This window comes from Leptonotus elevatus, chromosome 14 (assembly GCF_054856555.1).
Source record: "Leptonotus elevatus isolate MCC_2025b chromosome 14, RoL_Lele_1.0, whole genome shotgun sequence".
Classification (NCBI taxonomy): Eukaryota; Metazoa; Chordata; class Actinopteri; order Syngnathiformes; family Syngnathidae; genus Leptonotus; species Leptonotus elevatus.
The window spans coordinates 693,600-716,374 of record NC_141252.1 but is presented as its reverse complement, the minus strand read 5'-3'; the positions used below and the strand labels follow the sequence as shown (position 1 = coordinate 716,374).

The 22,775-nt window shown below is 40.2% G+C and overlaps 2 protein-coding genes across 3 annotated transcripts; one reads left to right on the top strand and one right to left on the bottom strand.

Moving 5' to 3' along the window:
* Nucleotides 1-51: 51 nt before the first annotated feature.
* LOC147162416 (Golgi-pH regulating cation channel-like) lies at nucleotides 52-10,501 on the bottom strand. The gene is made up of 20 exons (XM_086094639.1): nucleotides 10,295-10,501; nucleotides 9,707-9,764; nucleotides 9,298-9,395; nucleotides 9,119-9,235; nucleotides 8,545-8,592; nucleotides 8,414-8,455; nucleotides 8,221-8,347; nucleotides 8,082-8,143; nucleotides 7,798-7,981; nucleotides 6,719-6,818; nucleotides 6,466-6,559; nucleotides 5,184-5,255; nucleotides 4,973-5,081; nucleotides 4,282-4,340; nucleotides 4,084-4,187; nucleotides 3,931-4,010; nucleotides 2,283-2,347; nucleotides 2,152-2,204; nucleotides 1,455-1,485; nucleotides 52-1,373 (listed from the first exon to the last, which is right to left on the bottom strand). The coding sequence occupies exons 1-20, from the start codon at nucleotides 10,433-10,435 to the stop codon at nucleotides 1,332-1,334; spliced, it is 1,686 nt and encodes a 561-aa protein (XP_085950765.1). The 5' UTR covers nucleotides 10,436-10,501; the 3' UTR covers nucleotides 52-1,331.
* Nucleotides 9,489-22,554, top strand: ganc (glucosidase, alpha; neutral C). Of its 2 annotated transcripts, none has more exons than XM_086094638.1 (24): nucleotides 9,489-9,661; nucleotides 10,890-10,983; nucleotides 11,145-11,207; nucleotides 11,943-12,045; nucleotides 12,580-12,707; nucleotides 14,009-14,188; nucleotides 14,269-14,290; nucleotides 14,366-14,426; nucleotides 15,192-15,288; nucleotides 15,490-15,661; nucleotides 16,200-16,320; nucleotides 16,807-17,042; nucleotides 17,390-17,596; nucleotides 17,821-17,964; nucleotides 18,910-19,006; nucleotides 19,074-19,175; nucleotides 19,260-19,434; nucleotides 19,518-19,586; nucleotides 20,295-20,359; nucleotides 20,441-20,517; nucleotides 20,580-20,654; nucleotides 21,797-21,910; nucleotides 22,123-22,235; nucleotides 22,303-22,554. In XM_086094638.1, exons 2-24 carry the CDS (start codon nucleotides 10,955-10,957, stop codon nucleotides 22,526-22,528), a joined length of 2,676 nt encoding a protein of 891 aa, XP_085950764.1. In that variant the 5' UTR covers nucleotides 9,489-9,661; nucleotides 10,890-10,954; the 3' UTR covers nucleotides 22,529-22,554. The 2 variants fall into 2 exon arrangements, with proteins under 2 accessions (XP_085950764.1, XP_085950763.1); XM_086094637.1 differs by lacking the exon at nucleotides 9,489-9,661 and adding an exon at nucleotides 10,317-10,464.
* Nucleotides 22,555-22,775: the final 221 nt, after the last annotated feature.

The window sequence follows — 22,775 nt, the reverse complement described above, 5'->3', positions numbered from 1 at the left end:
CTTGTCATCAGTCCTTGAAAGTGCATACTACAAAAAAATAGACACACTTAATTTAAGTCTTTCAATAAAAACTTTATTTGCTGGATATTTACTGCTTGACATTACACATTGCAGACCGGCATCCAGAAAGTTAGGTTTTAGACAAAAATAAATGATTTGAACAAGATAAATAAGCATAAATGAAGTCATTTGTGACACCCATATACACATATGCACGTCAGTAGATTGCACAGGGGTGTGATTGGTTCAGACACATAACAGAAAACCCCAATGTCATACTTTATGACAATGCTGATGTGTGAAATTAAAAATGTAACATTATGTGCAGTACATCTGGATTTGAGTACCACAAAAAAAAAAAAATCCGTATGTTATAATAACATGTGAAACATATTTGACTTCCATTTCAGTTTGTTTTATGGGGGTTTTGTGAGGGAGTGAGTACAGGAGTGTCAAGGGTGGAGCTTACTATGTTATGGAAAGCCATTAGAGCCGTTCTTTCAACATCCTTGACATCCATTTTAAGGTCCATGTACTAGTACGCTTTTTTGCTAGTAGGACATCGTGGGGGGGAAAGAAAGCATGTGAGCTTTGTGAATGAATTTATCCGTTAGCCTTGATATGTAGGGCAACTTGGGCATTCTATTAAGACAACTATGTTACTCATAAGGCAGAACCGCGCACGAGTCGACAACTGCATGCTACTAGTACTAGAAGTGATGCCCAAATTTTCGACTAGTTAACATCCATCTTCACTAGTAGTGTTAGCAGCACGTAACTGTCAACTAGTGCAGTTTTGCCACACTAGAAACATGTAAGACGCATATGGAGAATTATGAATACTCTTACTAGTAATATATTTGTCCACAATTGCCTTACACCGCTGTATGACATTTCTGCACACTCGTTGGACAACTTTGGGCTATTATCAAGGATATCGATTAAATATTCAAATGGATGGCCATACCGTGTGTGATGATTTCAGTGATACGCTTCAAGTATGGAAATACAGTAACTGATTACTTGTGGGTAATGTAGTGCATTTATTTACTTTATTTAAACATTGCTCCCTTTAGTTTGACCATCTGTAAAATCAATAAAATGGCTGGAAACGTCGGCTCATTTGTACTGAATAATATAATCTAATCTTGTGCGTTTCCGCTTCACCTGATTTTTTTATTTGTATTTTTTGGGTTGGGGTGGAGGATGGAAGGGTTGGAACGTGGCAGACGACTGTAGCGCAAAGTCAAAATGTACACACGGACACATTCCAGATGGCTTTCCAACCACTTTGGGTCACTTTGGAGAGAGTTTGTCATGTCCTCCTGTCATCACTCCATTTTGGATCGCTCCATCTTCGTTTTCAGGATTTCCTGCAAGAGCAACTCGGGTTGGTGAGTGATGTCAGCGCAGAGAAATATTATAGAGGGAACACTGGGGTGTGCATGCATTACCTCCTCCTCATCCAGCATGGCAGGGAGAGCTCTGCCGAAAGAATAAGTGGCGATAAATCAAAGGCAGTAACCGATAGATTCACTTAGTAACACTGTGATACACTGACTCTCTTGCCTTGCTAAAATTAGCCCATTTTGAAGTGTGACGACTAGCTCACGAGTGTGGGAAATAAGCAAGCGCAGTCAAAACAGGGATTGTATTTTCCTTTGTGTGTGCAGCACTTCATCACTAAGCGCGCCCCAAACTAGACACTTCAAGTAAGTCAGTGTCGTGAAACCTGAGAGGACACATTGCCAGAGATGTAAATCTCGTTACAGAAGTGCCTTGAGATAGCGAGGGGCCCGGCAAAGATGATACATGCTAATAGGAAAGTAGTCATTGTTAATTTGACAAAACAAGCCGCCAACCAGCTCAGTGGCCTTGTGGTAGAGTGTCCGCCCTGGAGCTGGGAGGTTGTGGGTTCATACTAAAGACAAAAAATGGGACCAATGCCACACATGGGTTGGAATTGGGGGGTTAGATCACCAAATGATTCCCGAGCGCGGCCCCTGCTGCTGCTCACCGCTCGAATTTCGAATTAGCTGGGTTTCAATTCCATCTATCCATTTTTATTCAAATTTTCAAGCAATGCAAAAATAAAACTGAATGGAAACGCTAGAAATGAGGAAAGGAAAATGTGAATTTTAGCGAACTTACACATCAGCAACTGTTGTTGGAATGTTCTCCTCGACCCATTTCAGGTCTTCATCCTAGTCGTGGTAAAAACAAAAATGAGTTTAAAAAAAACAAAACAGTCCAAACGGAACGAAACATGAGTTATGACATACCTCTTTACTCAAGAGCTTCTGAGAGCTGTTGGCATCTTGCTTGGGTCCTCTCATCTTCATCCCCTCTTTGAACAGTCAGGGAAAAAAAAAGCACAGTGAGATCTAAAGCATGGTATATTTAAAATCATCTGGTGGCCACGTTTCGACATTGTCGGTAGCGTCAAGATGCGCAGTGCGACAAAACTGGTGCGGGCCAGAATGTCTGATTGTTCTCAGACGGGAACATGTTTTCAATTGGCGACTCCAGTCTTCTCTGGAAAATGTCGTTGGCGCTGTTGCTCATCAAAACGACGGCAGTGAGGACTGCGGGATTAACTTGACGAGTCCGAGCTACAGTTAATCCGCAAATGATTTATAACCTGTTGATATTCAAGAGAATTTTTCTGTGTCTTCTATCTTGAGATGACACATGAAAGAAGGGGGAAAAGGGCAAGATGACGGCAAGTTCCACCTCCAAAATGATTCTCACTATTGTCGAACCTTCAGATGCCTTTTGTTTTCAGGAATGCGAGTAGCTGGCTACCCGAATTTGTCTTCTTAATCAAGAATTAGTAAATATGCTGACCTTTACTATTTTATTCAGTTTTTTTTTTTTAAACGGGAAGTCAATCCACAAAAATATTTTTGGGACAATATTACTGTATGTGACATGTGACCTCACTAGTCTAAACATGACATTATGATTAATATTAAATTTGTGGAATATGAGTTAAACAGCAAAATCTAGTCATTTTTATCCACAACCAATCACAGCTCAGCTTCAGTAAACAGGTGAGCTGTGATTGGTCGTTGCCTGAGCCCTGAGCAACACTGATGTCATCTTCAGTCGACAGCAACTGGCAAAATGGCCGCCCTCTGTGATGGATAAAAAACTGCTGGATTTTGCTGCATAACTCATATTCCACAAATGGAATATTAATCAGAATGTCATGTTTAGACTCGTGAGGTCACATATAACATATTATTGTCAAAAAATGTTTAAGGTTGACTTCCACTTTAAAGCTACATCTGACAAATAACAATAATAATGCTATTTTAGCATTAAAAATACAATTAAAGAGCTTCTACATGGGGCTGTATTAACTCATTCACTGCCATTGACGGCTATAGACGTCAAAAATTAATTTGAACTATTTATATTAGTTTAACATTTTTTCCACTTTTGTTAACAAGAGTATGAAAACCCCAAAAAATAAAATATACTGTACATTAAGAACAGATATAAAATTTGTGATTAATCGTGAGTTAACAAGTTAAGTCATGCGAATAATTACAAAAAAAAATTATCATCTGACGGCCCAAAATTTTTATAATATTTTCTTCTTCTTTTTTTATAATTAAAAAAAAACTCATTTAAAATTTAATTTTAATAAACTTTTCCTTTTAAAATAAAATAAAAGATTATTACAAAATTAGGCGCATCAGGAGATTAATTTTTAATCATAATTAATCGCATGACTTCACTAGTTAACTCACGATTATTCACCAATTTTATACCTGTTCTAAATGTAAAATAAAATAAAAAAATTCTAGGTTTTCTCAATAGTGGGAAAAATGTTAAACTAATAGAAATAGTTCAAATGAATTTTTGACATCTATAGCCGTCAATGGCAGTGAATGAGTTAAAAACAAACATCATAGGTCTTACCAAAAGCTTCGTTCAACATGGGTTCTTTGACCTCCTCCTCGTCTTCATCCTCATCATCGATCAGAGGCGAATGGGAGAACCTGCGAGGAAGGAAGCGTGAAAAAAAGAGACATGATTATGAGATTTCATCCAACTATGAGGAATAAAAGTGACCTCTGGTTGTTGGCGGAGGGCCGCAGCAGCACCATGATGACGAGCAGGATAGTGGAGAAGAGCAGCCGCCAGAAGGCGTCATCCACCCATAAATCCCTCCAGCTCTGGAAGGCGACAGATTATTAGCAATACTTGAACTTTATTTAAAAACAAAACAAAAAACAAAAAACAGTTAGGGTTACTACCAGTTACACAAACCTTCTGGCAGTCCACCAGCTTGAAGACTTTGGTGGTCCAGATGATGAAAATGATGGAGGCTGTGGACGCGTAACAGTTCAACAACTTTAATCTTTAAATACTGTTCATTTTCCTTGGAAAATGTTCTGGGCCACTTTGCCCAAGCCAAGAATAACCTCCTAATTTGTCAATCAAATTATGAACTCATCCACTGCCATTGACGGCTATAGACGTCAAAAATTAATTTGAACTATTCATTAGTTTAACATTTTTCCCAATTTTATTAACAAGAGTATGAAAACCTAGAAAAAAAATGATTGTACATTTAGAACAGATATAAAATTTGTGATTAATCGTGAGTTAACTATTGAAGTCATGCGATTAATTACAATTAAATAAATTAATCGCCTAACGCCCCTAATTTTTAATAATCTTTTCTTAAAAATATATATATATATATTTTAAAAAATGTCTAGGTTTTCATACTCTTGTTAACAAAAGTGGGGGGAAAAATGCTAAACCAATAGAAATAGTTCAAATGAATTTTTGACGTTTATAGGCGTCAATGGCAGTGAATGAGTTAATAGCATGTCTGAATTGCTGAATGGATTATTAATATTCGAGAAATTACAGACCATTAAGTATATGTTTATTGCTAGCAAATTTGAAAATATGACCCGAACAGTCTGTAACAGCCAAAGATGTGCCTCACCCAGCATTGAGAAGATGAGCGTGTTGGTGAAGTGCTGGTACAAAGAGAGCTTGACCACATTCCGGCGCAGCTTCAGCAGCCGAGTGGTTTGCGACAGGCTGATGAAGATGTGGATGGACGCAAGTTATGGAGAACATTTAAAAAAAATGAAACAGCATAAATATTCATTCTTGAGCGAGGACCCGCTCTTGGGGCTTGTCTGGAAGGATATCCACCACATGACACAGGAGTCAATGAGGGAGAGACTGAGGTTGGCCACTAGAGCCACCGTACCATAGAAACCCTGGAGAGAAAACATAAGATTGCAACAATAACTCTAAAATATACACAAAAGGAGACATATAATTAGGGATGTAACGATAATGGGAGTATTGCGATATCGCGATATTAAAATTGTCACAATGTCGTCGTCGTCATGTCACGATATTAAAAGCAGCATATCTGTTAAAAAAGTCAAGTTGATTTCCATTTGCGCAGTTCTAGCACTCTCTGGTGGCTAGTTTAAAAAAAAGTGCAGTTTAATTTTCATAAGGGATGTTTTGGCCCTTCTATGTTTAAAATCCACACTAATGGTCAGATGAAGTGGAACGTAATATGCTCGTGAAGCGAGTCAATATGTGGAGGAACTCAATGTGTGCGTGCATTAGTAAGTGCCTCAATATTATTAGTAGTTATTAGAGATCGTGGTGGTTTAAATGTATTGCTGTAATGTACAAAGAACATTGTTGTTGTTTTTAGTATGAGTTTGTTTTTTGTTTTTTTTACAATAGTTTTTTTATATCACCAACAATAATAATAATTATCGTATCGTGAGCTTCATATTGTGATAATATTGTATTGTGATGTTTGCATATCATTAGTAATGATCCATCCATCCATCCATCCATCCATTTTCTTAACCGCTTATCCAAACATAATGTAACGATTCATTACACCCCTACATACAAGTAATTTAAAAAGTCACATTACATTCCTATATACAGTATGAAAAAAAAATACAACAAAACAAATTTAAAAAATTCCCTACATAGAAAACTAAATGGACCTTAAACGTTACCCTGAGGAACTCCTCCAAAATGATGTCTGACTGATTGTTACCGAGGACTAATGCGGGGTGTATACTATACTAAACGTACTTAGTATATTGCATTATGTGGACCAAGAACAAAAACTAAGACTAAAACAATTAATCAAATAACTTGATACCAAAAACAGCCGCAGCAAAATCTCTGCTTCAAAGCTTCACGCCAAGGCTCCCTTCTATTGGTTATTTTATCTGTCTTTTCGAAAATAGATTCTTGAAACTTTTTTGGCGGGTCTCTGACGATAGACAAGCCTACCCAGATTTCATGTTCCAATTCAAACTGGCTTTGTTGCGCGGATTTTCAAGAAAGGCCACCAAACGTAGATTTTCGACAAAGAAATACCACAATTTGAAAATAGTGAAATAAACTATTAACTATTATGTACACAAATGGAGTTTGGACACTTACACCCGTCACCCTGAGAACACCTTCCACAGATGAGAAGAGCAGGTAAAGCAACCCGACGGCAGCCAGCCGGTGCACCGTGGTACCCAACCTGGGCCTGAAGGAGAGACAAATATGCAAATTAATTAATTAATTAATCAAATGAGCTTGCTGCTTCGCCATGTCTAAAAACGTTATCATCTGTTTTGGTCAATTTCCATTACACAAATAAGCAAAATAGTGCGCGTTTGTTACATTGTCTTTGTCCGACTCTTACTTGACGATGCCGTAACCCAGGCTGACGATGAGGACCAGGATGCGAGCCAGAGATCGCTTCAGCGCAGACAGCAGCTCGGCAAAAATCACGGCACCCTCAACTGGAACAGGAACAAAACAAATATGACAACACCAGGCACGACTGAATGGACCTTTGTACGCCTTTGTTTTCAAGATAAATCCTCAAAATGATCAAACTTTAATGCCCTGCTCATTTGGGTAAATTCCCTAGCATAGAAACCTATTAAGAGTCATTTTAGGCCAAATCAATTACAAAAAAAACTGTCTTGAGCCGCAGAACAAGATTTTGATGAAGGAAACTGTGTTAGTGGCCCAAGAGCTCATTTGAGCTGCTCCACAACACAAAAATATGACAGCAGCATCCAATAAATAGACTTTCCTCTTCCCTTTTTGGAAATTTTTTTGGGGTGGTAATTTTTCATAAATTTTTAGACTTTTATGCCTTTCTCTAAAATTTCTAACATTTTTGGAAATTTTATAGACATATTATGGTCATTTTCTGCCTTTCTTCCTTTTTTGGCTATTTTATGGCTTTTTTTCCCCCTTCCCTTTTTTTGCTATCAATTTTCTGACATTTTTGCAAATTTTGTGGATATTTGATGGTCATTTTTTGGATTTCATCTTTTGTTTTTGGACATTTTATTGTTACTCTTTGAACGTTTTCTGACTTTTTTTTGCAATTTCATGGACATTTAATGTAAAATTTCTACTTTTTCATCTACCTTTCGTCTCCCTTCAAAATTTGAATGCCATTTTCTGAGCATTATTCATTTTTTATCGAAATCATTAATTAATTTAAACATTATATCTAAAACAAATATTTTTTTAAACTATTAATTTCTACTCTCTTTTTCTTCTTAATATATATATATATATATATATATATATATATATATATATATATATATATATATATTTTAAAAAATATTTTTTTTAATGGTGCAGTCGTCAAAACAGTTTTTTTCTAAATTGTCCCTGGGGTCCTACTGAGTGAGATTTGTGGCCCTTGTTTTGTGGACCCCTCACGCAGTGATTCCCAACCAAAACAAACAAACAAACCATAGTCTCCTCTGTAGCGTATGTTCTGGTATTCGGAGTAGAAGACAGCCTTCTCCAGCATGCCCAGGATGATGACGCCGCCGATCCAGAACTGGACCCTGAGAAGGTCCCGCCAGTAGCAAGCGCACCAGAAGAGCCATAGGGCGCCGAAGAACACGTAGACGATGCACATGACCATAAAGAACTGCCAAAGAAATCAAATATACGTTTTAAATATACAAACATTGTCATTTACAGCATTTCAAACATTATTGCTGATCCTGATAAACATTTGAAGTACATACCATCATCTGGGGCCAGTCAGCCGGGGAGGAGTAGTCACGTGGTCCCTTCATCTCCACTTTCACTGCACAAAAGTAAGCAAAATTCAGAATGGTTTTTTTCGGTGTTAATTTCAAGGTCGGGCTACGTCATCCTCCTCACTGGTGAAGGCAAAGTTGAGCTGCTCGGCCGCATAGTCGTCGTTCTCCATGCCACGGGAAAGCGGCCGCACGTTGACGATGAACAAGTACGGGCTGTCCTCCCACGCCTTGGCGACGGCACCCAAGTCCTGCCACGGCCAACATGATGAGGACTTTTTTTTTAACATGTGAACTGCCGAGACAATGTTTCTTACCGGCTTGTCGGGCCAAACAAAGCTCTGATTTGAAGCTTCGCTCTAAATGAGGAAAATTAAAAGATTAAGTAAAAAAAAAAAAAACTTTGTTTATTGTTTTTTGAATTATGAATGAATAGGATGGGAATCACCTTTAAGCTGGACAGTGGTTGATATGGATAAAAATCTGCATAGTACACCTTGATGGGAGGGACATGAGACATGGTTATATTACCTCCACCAAGGACAGTCGTCGATGTTTTTATTTTTTTGCACATTTTTTTTAATATGGTAACAGTCACTTGTTTAGTTTCACTTAAGATAAATTATTGTTGTTCCTTTTTTTTTGTTTGTTTAATTCGTTCCATGACCACGCTCGAAACTCAAAACACTTCAGGCACAAAAAGAGGAGTTTCACAACTACTGTAAGATATTCAATAAATGGCTTGTTTTTCACAGAAGATAAAGAATCCATTTATGTGCGCATTACCACATCGTATGCATTTGCGTCACAACATTTATAACACCGCCACATGGATGCTATTCATTAGCCCATATTTTATGCTAGCATTTAGGTAGCATATCTGCCAAACTGTTCACTGCCACCATACAACGTCCGTATGTCCAATTTTTGCTCGCAACATAAAGCAAAAAATTAATGTAAAAAAATAAAAATAAAATCAATCACGTAACAACCACTGGAAGAAATTCAAATGCAGCACCGACCTTGGGCAAGAAGAGAGCCGAGCAGTTTTCAAAGTAGACGGAGCCGCGACTATAGTAGCCGCTCCAGCCCTCCTTAAGCATGTGCTCTATGCCGAACATGTTGGTGGCCTTGTTGTCCTGCGTGGGAAGACATACCGTGAGCCGGCTGGCCTGGACGACCAACATGGCAGGATACTTACGGGCGTGTTGAAGATCTCGTTGTAGCACACAGAGGAACGCAAGTACCAGCTGATGTTGAAGGCCACGTTTCGATCGCACGCGCTGACGTTACCCTGGACTGTCGGCGAGACGGCAAAAAAACAAAACAATAGTGATACAACGGTTGGGCGTTGAATACTTTTCACCGATAGGTGCCAGTAAATTATTTTCTACTTGGGATCACCATCCTCACGTTTTCCTTTAGCGACTTCAAGTGTGTATAGCAGTGTAGCTTCAAGACAGAGAATTTGAGTCAAGTAGTTTCCGTGCCCGAATCATTTGAATTATTTGATTAATCGTTGCAACCCTAGTTGCAGGACAGCTGCTTTGAACAAAGCGCGAGAAGTGAGTGTCAAAAGTGTTGAATTTCACAAAGTTGGCACTACTCACACTTCATGAAGACAACGGTGTTGGCGTACAACGTCTTCCGGAAGACTGCATACTGCATCTGAAAACACAAACAAGTCAGATAAATCTTATCCTTCTACTCAGTGTTGTCACCGTTTTAGCAAGGCACTATAATAACAAATCTGACGTTTTATTGTGTTTTGGGAATTTTTTGAAGACTGTGTGACACCCTCCATAGAAGGAAAAACTGTGCACTAGTAGACATCCACGCAATACTTGTTAAGTGGTACTCAATTAAGTAAAACTAGTACGAGTAGTGCTTTAATCTCAACTAGTGCACAGGTATTATTCATTACCAACGCTGTCAAGTTGTCAACTATGTTCTAATATGCAGAGGTTGTCCTACTAGTGTGCAAAAATGTCACTCTACTAGTGCTTGTTTTCTTACTGAAAACAAAGCGCGTACTAGTACACGGACATCGTGGATCTCGAAAAAAATATTGCTGTCGTACGTCAGCGTTTGTTTGACAGCTAGCCGGCTAACTAGCTGGCGAGCAGGCTAACTAGCTAACGGCGCTTTTACAACAAGCACTCCTCAAAACGAGGCGTATAAAAAAAGGTGACACTGACCGAGTTGACGTCCACGTTCCACACGGACACCTCGGCCGTTCTGCCGACGGGTAAAGCCGCAGCGAGGCACAAGAAAACGCGCAACAACCGCGCTGCGTAACTTGGCATCTTCGTGGCTTCGGGGTTCTGGAGGGAGAGCATCCGCCTCCTTTCGTCACGGATCCGGCTAGGTGACTTGTTAGCGTAGTGCAAAGTCTTCACACTAGATGTCGACAGATGACGTCTAATGTACCCTCAATACATTAATTCGTCTATCAGATGTGGCAAAGTAGTCATACGCTGCTTGGAGCGGTACATCGAATTGGATTGCATCGCAGCATTAATGGCATTTTCATTCATTTCTACGGGGGAAGGTTATTTGAGACAAAAGTGTTTTGAGACCTTTCACATAACAAATAAACTCGTATCTTGAGGTACCACTACATTGAAAAGTTAATTATAGTCATATGTCCCCTTTAAATGGATTAAAAAAAAAAAAGCAATGCTTTTATTTTGAATTAAGGCACCGGAAATGTAAGTGCCGTCGTAGTAGTTTAACTTACATAGCTTCAAGTATAAAAAGCACACATGTAAAGTTGTTTCTTTGTCTTAACAGGTGTTGATCTGACTGTTTTGGCAAGAAATTGTGTCACTTTCTTCCTTTGCTCGTCTTCGCTCGACATGGTGGACGTGAAACAGCCCATTCCCGGGTATCATTTGGAACTATTACTATTAATAACACATTAAATTTAACACCGGCGTCTCACAATGACCTTTAATGCACACTATTCTTTTGAGCACTGCAAATATATATATAACTTTTCCTTTTGAATTTATTGTTGTACTATGTGTTTTTGTTGTTGTTCGACAGTGGTGTGCCTGGCGGTGATGGAAAGCACAAGTTTATGAAAAGTCATCAGGTTGCCTTTTACAGGTGTGTCACTTCATCATGATTCCAAACTTTATTTACTTGTACAGCATATCATTTTTGGATATCGTTTTGTCGAGCTAACGTTTCATTATATTATTATATATACTGTATATTAATATATTATTTTACTATTTCTTTAGAAAATGTGTAATATGTTCATTTGAAATTAAATTATGTGTTTAAATAATGTTAGCATAATTTAATAGTTGATTTTGTGTTTGTGTGTGTGTTTAACTTACATTACTAACATGTGTTTTAGTTTGATAAAATGTAATTTTCAAAAAATTATTTTGCGTTGAAATAACATGGATTTAATAGTAATACTAGTTCATAAAATTTGCTAACTATGATTAAATACATAATTAGTTTTTTCCTTATATTTTTCTCATTTATTAACTTTTTAAAATATTTATGTCTTAAGACAATGTTAATGGATTTGTTTCGTACCTTAGTTAAAAACAAACGTAATATTTTTTTTAACATTACAGATTTTACTTTACCTTTTAATTTACTCCATTGAATAAAAACTGAATATATACATTAAATTTCCTCATTGACAGAACAAAATTATACTGAGTGTGAATCAAAAGAAGCACATAATTGAAAAAATAAAAATAAAATATAATAATACATAATATTAATTACATTAATATTTAAACTAAGTTTTTGATTTGTTTTTAATATATATAGCATACCATACATTCAAAGTCATGTCCCTTTTACCATTTTTTTTGCAAGACGGCAGATGCAGGGACCCAAAATGCAGTATCAAGCCCTTTTGGATACACTTGTCCTCAGCGAAAAGGGCGTCCACTTTGAGTTGCTGGAACCCAAGATACAGGTATGTAGGTACATAAATGTAAAGGTATGTATATCATAAACAGTAATTCCCAACCAGTGTGCCGTGGCGCATTGGTGTACCGTGAGAGATCGTCAGGTGTGCCACAAGAAATTATCCAATGTCAGTTATTTGGATGAAAAACAATTTATTTTCTATTGAATTTTTTTGTTTTGTTAAGCTATCTATCTATGCCATCCCCTTATGATAACAGGCAAAATTATTAAATTGATTAATTAAAGCACACTAAAAGAAGGTACATAACCTGTATATCTACTTTTTGTGAACCGTTTTGCTAAGTGTGCATGATTTATGCGCCTTGGCTCAGGAAAAGTTGGGAAAAACGGACTCAAAAGATCTTACATGAAAATAAAATATTCAATAAATAAAAAGACGGACTAGACTAACAGTCAGAAACAAACACTCCTTTATTTGCCAACGGGTTACATTCAAAGCATGTCGCTGCTCTATTTACTTTTCCCATGCATTTACTGGGGACCAAAAATAGTTTGTCCTTGTTTGTTTGTCGATCTGCAGAACAAGTTGCTCGTGTGTGTGTCGCCCTGCAAAAACGACACGGTCAGGATCGTCATTGACGAACGGAATCCCATCAAAGCGCGCTACAGGGTCCAGGATGTGCTCACCCAGGAGCCGCAGTGTGAAAAGTGAGGCCGGTCACCCATGGCGCGGGTCAAATTGACCCGGTTTAAGGGTTAAAAATCACAAACGGTTTCATCAAAGCGCCTGTTGTGTATGAAATTAAAACAACACAACACAAATGTGACAATATTTCTTGTCATCACACACTACTGATGTCACTCTACACTATGATGTCATTCAACACCTCCTTGTCGTTGAGATGTCATTATCCAACTCTTTGATGGCACCATGCATCTCTTTGATGTTATGTGTGCCTTTACATCTCACATTACCTTTACTATTTAATGTCATTGCAAACCTCACTGAAAACATTTACCTCTTTGATGTCACCCTTCTGACTCAAGCCTACACCTTTTGCCATCACCCTACACCACTCTGTAACATTACGCACCTCTTTGATGTCATCTTTGATGCGATTGCAAACCTCACTCAAGTCACCGTGAACCTCTTTGACATCAGCGTACGCCTCTCCGACACGACCCTATGCACATTTTGTCATCATCCTACAACTCTTTGCATCATCATGCACCTCTTTGACGTCATCCTACACCCCTTTGCTGTCTGATGTCATTCTGCTTTTTGATGTTGCCCTGCACCTCTCTTGGATGATATGCATTTACATCACCCCACTGTTATCATACACCTCTTTGATTTCATTGTAAACCCCATTGAAGTTGTCATCAATCTCTTTGACATCCACCTACCTACCGTCATCCTTACACCTCTTTGTAACATCACGCACCTCTTTACACATCTCTTCAGTTATATCCACCTCTTTGACATCACACTTATTTTTTTCTGTTTTCCTTATACCCTCTTTAACATCATCCTACACTTAAGACACAGCCCTACACCTCTTAACTGTCATCCTGCAACTCATTGTAACCCTCGTACACCTCTTTGATGCCAACCTACACCTCTTTGTTTATAAGATGACTGGACTTTTTGAAGCCACCGCACACTGATTTGGTGCCATCCTACACTGTTTTGAAGTCATACACCTCTTTGATGACATACTACACCTCCGATGTCGTCTTGCACCTCTTGGATATCACCATGCAGCTCTTTGATATGTATCTTGTGCCACGCGACACTTCAGCATGCACCATTTTACTGTCGTCCATGCCATCATACACATATGCACCTCTTTGAGGTCATCACACCTCACGATAAACTTCCTGAATGTCCTCCTCACTCATATGCCTCTTTGACGTTGCATCACTTCGATATTTTCCCACACCTGTGACAATCTTACGCACCTGCTTGACTATTGTCACACACCTGTTTGACACCGTCCTGTGGGCAGGGTGAGACTGGAGGAGCAGCAGGCAGACTCGGTGACGCTCTCCTGGGCCTCGGGGCTCTACAGGTGCCGCGTGTGGCGCCAACCTTTCCGCATGGAGCTCCTGTGCGAGGAACAAGCGGTGGTGACGTTCAACTCGCAGAGCAAGCTGTGGTTTGAGACAATGCGAGAAAGTCCCCAGGAGTGAGCGTCTCATTTACATGGCAATTAACATATAGTATTCAACATAACAGACATGTTTGCTTTTGGTGTGTTTCTCTCAGGGCCAAGGAAGAGAAAAGTGAGGTAAGGACACCACAAAATGGCCATAGCCTCTTGTTTTATTATCGTTTGATAATAAATGTCTGCTCTTTTTAACAGATGGAAGAAGACAACCTATGGAGAGAGACGTTCAGGAACTTTGTGGACATCAAAGCGAATGGTTTGGGTTCACCTGGTGCTAATGATGTTGCAAAAATAGGCTCCTAAATGGCAGTGCCAAAATGTTAATATACTTGGCTGACTTTTTTCAAATTTGCATTTTTGTGTTTGACGTTGGATTGCATGTTAATTATATATATACATATTTGAAAAAATTATATTTAGGCTCACTGAAATTTGGTCTTTTAGTTTTTTATATTTTTGATTGTTCATTACCTAAACTTAGCTGAATTTGAACATATTCCTTAAAACTTACATAAACTTAAAAACAATAAAAAATATTTTTTTTTATATATATATATATATATACACACATACACACACACACACATATATCTATATATATATTTATATAATTGGCCATTTCATATACCATATTGGCTGTCTTTGGTGTAGCGAGCCTGTTTGGTACCGGATATGTTTAACAAAATATTGCTAAAGAAATCATTTATAGTTAAACAAAGAAAGTTACAGTTTATGTATTTGAATCATATTTTTAATATATTGCAATTAGGTAACAGGGTTAGAAATGAATGCTAATAATTTTGCTAAGAGGTCTTGCTAGCTTAGCTGTGTTAGCAGCTGTGCTATTTAGCCAAGAACAAACTTTGGTATAAAATAAAATAAATATCACTTGTGCTGAGTCATATTTGCTGAGTCAAAAAGAAGTGATGTCAACAAATCATACACCCAAAAAAACAAATATATGAGTTGATATGCAATGAACGTTTTCTTGAAGTGCACTGCTGTGTGTTTTACCTTATAGGACCCACTAGCATTGGCGCTGACTTGCAGCTCCACGGATTCCACGATGTGTTTGGCGTGCCAGAACATGCCGACAGTCTCCGCCTGGCAGACACCAGGTCAGTGAATAAATGAATCCTTAACTTGTACATACCGTCCTGTTTTTGCCAAATTTGTTTGTTGTGACATTAGTTATTCTTTCACTCTGAAATTTGATGACTTTTCGAGGGAATCTCAAAACAGCGAAAGAGTAAAGCGGCATCAGGATTCACAAAGAGGTCACAATTGACAGCCAAGTGTCTGCTCCAATGTCCCCCCAGAGATGACGAACCTTTCCGACTGTACAACCTGGACGTGTTTGCGTATGAGATCAACAGTCATCTGGGCGTGTACGGCAGTGTCCCGCTCGTGGTGGCTCACAAGCAGGACCGAACTCTGGGGGTCTTTTGGCTCAATGCCTCAGACTCGTTTGTACACATCAACTATAGCCAGGTACTGGTAATCCAGTTAACGTTTTTACTCAGAAGACTGTATTCCTAGTCCTTGGTCTTGTCTCAGTCTTTAGTCCTAAATCCTGGTTTAAGTCCACTTTTAGGCTTTTGTCCTGAGTTCTAAGTCTTTAGCTATAAGTCTTAAGTCCTTAGTCTTCTTTTATTCCATCCATCCATCCATCAATTTTCTGAGTCCTAAATCCTAAATCCAACTTTTTATTTCTAATTCTTAGTCCTTAATACTGTGTTAGTCTTTAGTCGTGTCTTAATTTTTCAGTCTGCCTTGTACTAAATCCCAGTTTGCAGTTCAAATTCTTGGTCCTTAGTCCTGCTTTGGTCTTTATTCCTGCATGAGTCATTTACCGTGTCTTCATTTTTAGTACTGAATCCAAGTCTTTTGTCCTAACCTCTAATACCTAGTCTTTAGTCTTAAGTAGTAGTTCTTAGTGCTAGTCCTTAGTCCTGTTTTTTTTCTCGGTGCTGATTCAGTCTAGCTCTGACAGACAATTATTTAAAAAAAAATGTTTTACTTCCTGCAGGAAGACGATCTGCTGCCCCACACCGACGTCCACTGGATGTCTGAGAGCGGAGTGCTAGACTGCATGGTCCTGCTGGGTCCAACTCCAGCGCAGATGTACCGACAGTACGCCGAGCTGACGGGTATGCGAGCAACAGATCAGAAGCACCGATTTCCCAGACGTAAACGCAATGGCCACAATGTAGACGCTGCGTTTGGAATCCTTCATTAAATCACTCCCTAATCATGACATATGACATTTTTAAGGGACGTCTTCGTCAATTACAATCTGTCATCCTTCTCGTAGGTCTTCCTCTTGCTCTCTTTCCTGGTAGCTTCATACTCATTAAACTTCTGCCGCTATACTGCCTCTCTCCTCTGGACCTGTCCAAACCATCTAAGTCGGCTCTCTAAATCCCCCCCCCCCAAACCGTCTAACCTTGGCTGTCCGCCATTTCCAGCTCTCCTTCCCGCCATTTCTTCAGGGCCACTGTCTCTAATCCGTACATCATGGATAGCCTCGCCACTTTATTTCCACTTCATCCTAGCAAACTCATCTATCACACGACACCCCTGACACGTTCCTCAACCCATTCCAACCTGCTGCGATCTGCTTCCTCCCGCTCCAGGTTACCAGGCCCTCCCGCCTCTGTTCACCCTGGGTTACCACCATTCGCGCTGGGACAACGACACCCAAGACGACGTGGCGGAGGTGGATGCCAAGTTTGACCACCATCGTATCCCGTACGACGTCATGTGGCTGGATATTGAACACACGAATGAGAAGCGCTTCTTCACCTGGAACCCCAAGCTGTTTCCTGACCCGGCTCGCCTGCAGCGCCAACTAGAGGAGAAGAACAGGAAGGTTCGTCACCTCTTTTCTTTCCTTAGTCCTGTGCTATTATATCGATCTGTCTTCATCTTAAGTACCAAGCCCCAGTCTTTAGTCCTATGTCCTAGTTGTGGTCCTAAATCTTACTCTTAGTTTTCAGTATTAAGTCCTAGTTACTAGAACTTACGAGACCTTAGTCCTATATACTAGTCTTTAGAAAGTAAGTCTGTAGTCCTAGCCCTCGGTCTTACTCCCGGTCTTTAGTCCTAAATCTCATTTCTTAGTCTTGTTTTATTCCGTTGTTCCAAAGTCTTTAGTCCAAAGCCCTAGTCTTTGTTCAACGTTTTTCCCGACCCAGCCAGTCTGTTTTCTGATTTCAGTTGGTGGTCATCATCGATCCACCGATCATGGTTGATCCTGATTGGTCGCTGTACCGCGAGGGGCTAGAAGGAGGTCATTTTGTCATGGACAGAGAGGGGCAGATATACAAGGGCACTTCCTGGGCGGGCGACTCGCATTTTCCAGATTTCAGCAGCCCACACACCCGGGCCTGGTACGCCAAATGCTTTTCCCTGGATCGATATAAGGTTAGTGTGAAAATGATGTTTCGGCCCACTTCTTGTACCACTCTGGTCACGCATCGGGGTCTTTTGTTCCACTTCTGACACTATGTTTTTTCTGTCTTTTGACACCAATTTGTCGTAAGAATTCCTGTCAACTACGTCAAGCATAAGTCCTAAAAAATGACCTAATATGGTTACTCCCTTAAGACCCGTTGGAATTGCTTTTTGTGATGTGTTTCTCGAGGTAGGGCTCGACACCATCGCTGCACGCGTGGGCTGACATGAACGAACCCACTGTGTTCTCCGGGCCTGAGTTGACGTTGCCTAAGGATGCGTTGCAATATGGGGGCTGGGAACACCGCGACTTGCACAACCTGTATGGCTTTCACCAGGTGAGGGGAAAATAGAATAATAGTAAATTCTCAATAGCGTTACTCTAACAAATGTTGACTTGAATGGCATGTTTGAACAAAAAATTACAGTCAGTAAAAGCGGAAAGCTGGTGGAACGCACCTGAGGCTCTAAGCTAACATTCGAATGGAGTCAGTTGGAGGTGTCAAATAGACTGATTATGTATTTTGTTGTTGTAATTTAACAAAAAATAATGATTGAACATTGGTCTTTCTAGATATAACCTTAGCAGTAATTTAAGAAACTAATTTCGAGATTTAACACTGAAAGCTAATGTTTGAAGCCAACTTTGGGAGCTAACTTCAGAAGCTAACTTTGGGAGCTAACTTCAGAAGCTAACTTTGGCAGCTAACTTTGGCAGCTAACTTCAGAAGCTAACATGGAACGATATCGTTAGAGGTAATATTGAAGCTAAAAATGAGAGCTAACAACGTGAAATAATGTTGACGCTAATGGTAAAGCTAAATGCGGACGCTAACGTTGACGCAAACATCGAAAGCTAACATTGGTCTTCCATTGTTCTAACGTCAAAGATAACTTTGGAGCATTAAGCTGTGGCCAACTGAATCTACCGCGTGAGTGTGCTCATTATGTTTTACTGTTCTCCCGACATTTTGTAAATGTCTAAAAAGTGCATCGGTGTGTTTTCACACGCGAACGTTGTATGGTAAATATGCTATAAAAAAAAACATTTAAGACAAAATCGTCCCAAATGAAAATGAAAACAATGAGCCGATTTACGCATCAGATAATGTTAGCAATAGCTCACAGCCATTCACACACAGATGTCACACACACACACAGCACACAACTGGCTTCGCCTCTTAAACTTATTGAACATTTTATATACATTTACTGTACCTCTTCATGCCTCACTACTTTTAAAAACTGGCAGCTTGTGACTGATGCAATTTCTTCTCTCCTAGCAAATGGCGGCAGTGGACGGCCTTTTGACTCGCTCCGGTGGCACAGAGAGACCTTTCGTCCTGTCCCGGGCCTTCTTCGCCGGGACTCAGAGACTAGGTTTGCGAAACAACTTTGGATTCTAGTACAAAATGGAGTCATGAGCACCAATTGTTTGTCAACGCAGGAGCGGTGTGGACTGGCGACAACCTCTCTACTTGGGAGTATCTGAAGATCTCCATTCCCATGTGTCTGTCCATGTGTGTAACCGGCCTCTCATTTTGCGGAGGTGAGTCCCATAAAAAAAAATAGTTACTCCAGTCTGGATCCCATAAGACGACAATGTGTTGCATGTCAATTTGTGCCATTTCAGCCGACATCGGCGGCTTCATTCCGGAGCCGAGCACCGAGTTGCTGCTCCGTTGGTACCAAGCCTCCTACCTGCAGCCCTTCTTCCGAGGCCACTCGTCGATGAACACGGTGCGCCGGGAGCCCTGGCTGTTCAAGAAAGAGGTGACCGACATCATCCGAAGTGTCATTGAAGAACGGTACAGTACCACGGCCCCTTTGCCTCCAATTGCATTCAACTCACTTGAAATGCTAACTAAATAACAAGCATCTGGATTCTCAGCTACCGCTTGCTGCCATACTGGTACACAATCTTCTACCGTGCTCACGCCGACGGGCTGCCGGTGCTCAGGTAAGTGCTGCTGTTGCTGTTGTCCACCATTAAACCTTTAGTAACTGTACTTGTGATGTTTTAAGTAGGAATTTGGGTTAGTTAGTTAATTTTAACCACCATAAATGTTTTACTAACTGTACTTAAGTTGCATTGTGGGTTAGTTGTTTAATTTAGTGAGGTTAGTGGGTTTGTCCATTTTCACCATCATAAGACCATTTACCTAAACCGCTAATGTTTTCAGTGACATTGGGTGAGTTAGTTAGTTAGTTAGTTAGTTAGTTAGTTAGTTAGTTAGTTAGTTAGTTAGTTGCCATCATAACCTTTAGTAACTGTATTTGTGATGTTTTGAGTAGCATTTAGGTAGTTTGTTGTTTAGTTTAGTTGGTAAGTGGGTTAGCCCGTTTTCACCAACGTGAAACCATTTGATGCAACCTGTGATGTTTTCAGTTACATTTTTGGGTTAGTTACTTAGTTGTCACGATCAAGAAAAGCTCTATTAACTTCATATATGATGTTGGAGTAGCATTTTGGGTGGGTTGACCACTCGCTTGTTTAGTTGGTTAAAGTGGTTGGTTAATTTTTATACAGTTGTACTTGAAAGTTTACATACCCTAGGGAGTTGTGACCCCCCCAATCAAGATTGAGCAAATTTAACTCCCATAAAATACTTTAGGGACACCCGTAAACTTTTACGGGTGTCCTTAAAGTATGCCGCTTTATGTGAAGGCCTCTGTGGATAGAGTTCCCTCAGGAGAAGAGCATCTTCAGCGTGGACCACCAGTACATGCTCGGTGATGTCACACACATTTTGCACTTTTTCACTCACCGCCAACGTTCTTTGTTCCATTAATTTATGTTCATGTTGAACACAGGAGATGCACTGATGGCGTGTCCTGTCACGGAATCCGGCGTTGCGGAACTTGAAGTCATATTTCCTGGAGCGGAGCAGGTAGCTTCAATATTGGTCCAAGACTTTGACTGTCAAATATATTGATTCTTCTTGTATTTTAGCTTTGGTATGACATCAAATCGGCGGAGGTTCACCAAGGAGGCGCGACTCTGAGCTTTCCAGTAACCTTGGAAACGGTAAATGTTTTTTTTTTGGATCTTGCCTCAATTATGACGCCTCAGTCAACATGACGCTTCCCTGCAGAAATATGATCCAATATTTATATAGAAAATAAGTCATGTAGACAGAAGCCAGCATAACCCACAAACTGTTAACTGACGCACTGACTAAATAATTGCGCACTAAAAATTGGTTCTAAAACATCACAGGCACAGTTTATGAAGATTTATGATGGCAATGACTAACCGACTACAGAATTGACCAACCTAATAAACTGACCAACTAATTAACGAATCAACCGACTGACTAAATAACTGACTAACTACTGTAAAGAATCAAACCAACTAACGACCCAACATGACTGAATACTAACTAACGAGCCAACTAACCGTCTAACTGACTAAAGAACCAATCTAACTAATGACCCAATCTGAATGACTGAATAACTACAGTAACTAATAAAGCAATCAACCCACCAGCTAACTGGCCAACTTTCCTGACTGACTGCCCAATCAACTAACAAACTCACCAACACCATTAAACTGACTAACATGATGACAACCAACTAACATGACAACCAACTTACCAACCAACCAAATAACTAACTGATCAACATGAGGACCGACCTGACTGAACTAAACTCAACCAATCATCTCAAAATACTACCCAAAACATCACACTTAGTTAATAAAAGTTTTATGATGGGAACAACTGTCTAACTAACTAACTAATTAACTAACTAACTAACTAACTAACTAACCAGTTAACCTACCAACTGTTATTCTGTAGGTGGCAATAAAGTGCTTTAAGTGTTAAAAATGTTACTCAAAACATTACAGGTACAGTTTATACTGTAAATGTTTTATTACTAACTAACCAACTCACCAACCGTCTGTTATTCCGTAGTGGCAAAACAGTGAAAGCGTTTTTTATTTTCTGACAACTAACCAACCAACTAGCTAGTTGGCTAACAGTCTCCAAAAAACAAGTCGACACGTCACGGAAGGAAACAGTTTCTTCTCCGTTTACTACTACAATCCTTCGAAAGCAAAATGCCAAAGACCACATGGAGCTACCTTATCAGCTGGTCATCATCTTCCTTTAACTAGTTCAGGGGCTATCTAACCATTGCTGTGAACATTTTGTGCAATGTCATCAGATTCCGGTGTTCCAGCGAGGCGGTACGACGGTGTGCCGCGCCACAGCGGTCGGGACTTGTACCGCCGACGTCCAGAAGATGCCCCTTGCCATCACGGTGGCTCTGGACGCTCAGGTGAGAGGAGCAAAGTGGATCGTCGCAGCATAGCTAGACCACCAAGGAGGAGAGCCCGTATGGATAACTTAAAAGCATTTATCAAGCTTTTGCCTTTTGATGCAGAACCCAGCGAAGTGGCAACCCCTGTAGGAAAATATTTCACCTTTGCTGGGTTCTGTGTGAAAAGCACTGCCCCCTAAATTCGGTTTCATCTTTCCAATCTCCTGCAGGGTGCCGCCAATGGTGAAGTGTACCTGGACGACGGCCGCACCTTCTCCTACCGCGACAAGCGGGAGTTCTGCCTGCGCTCCTTCCGCATGCTGGCAGGACGCCTGCGGTGCCGGTACGTTCTGCCCCTTCCTCGTTATATCTTCGTAACAACGTGACATCGCAACTTTGTCACCCGGCAGCCCCGTCGGCGAAGCGGGAAGCTACAAGTGCGGCATAGCGGTGCGCTCGGTGCACATCTTGGGGGTGCGGGGCGAGCCATCAGCGGTGCAGGTCTACGTGGCGGGGGCGGCCGAGGGCGTCTCGGTGGAGTACCAGTACGAGCCAGAGCCAGAGCGGCGCTCGCTCAGCATCGGTAACTTGGAGCTCAGCTTGGACGACGACTGGGACATACAGATATTGACTTGATTGAGTTGAATTATGGGCTGCTCAAAAAATAAATGACACACTTAAGATTAAGATGACTGATTTCCTGTCTTTATTGCATTTATATTAGGGATGTACGTCTCTCCAATAAAAGACGATTGGATACGCACTTTATTGCCACCTACAGAATAGCGGTTGATCGGTTGGTAGGTTAACTGGTTGGTCAATTGGTTGATTAGTTAGTTAGTTAGAAAGTCAGGTCGGTTCTTCCACATATAGTTAAAATTAA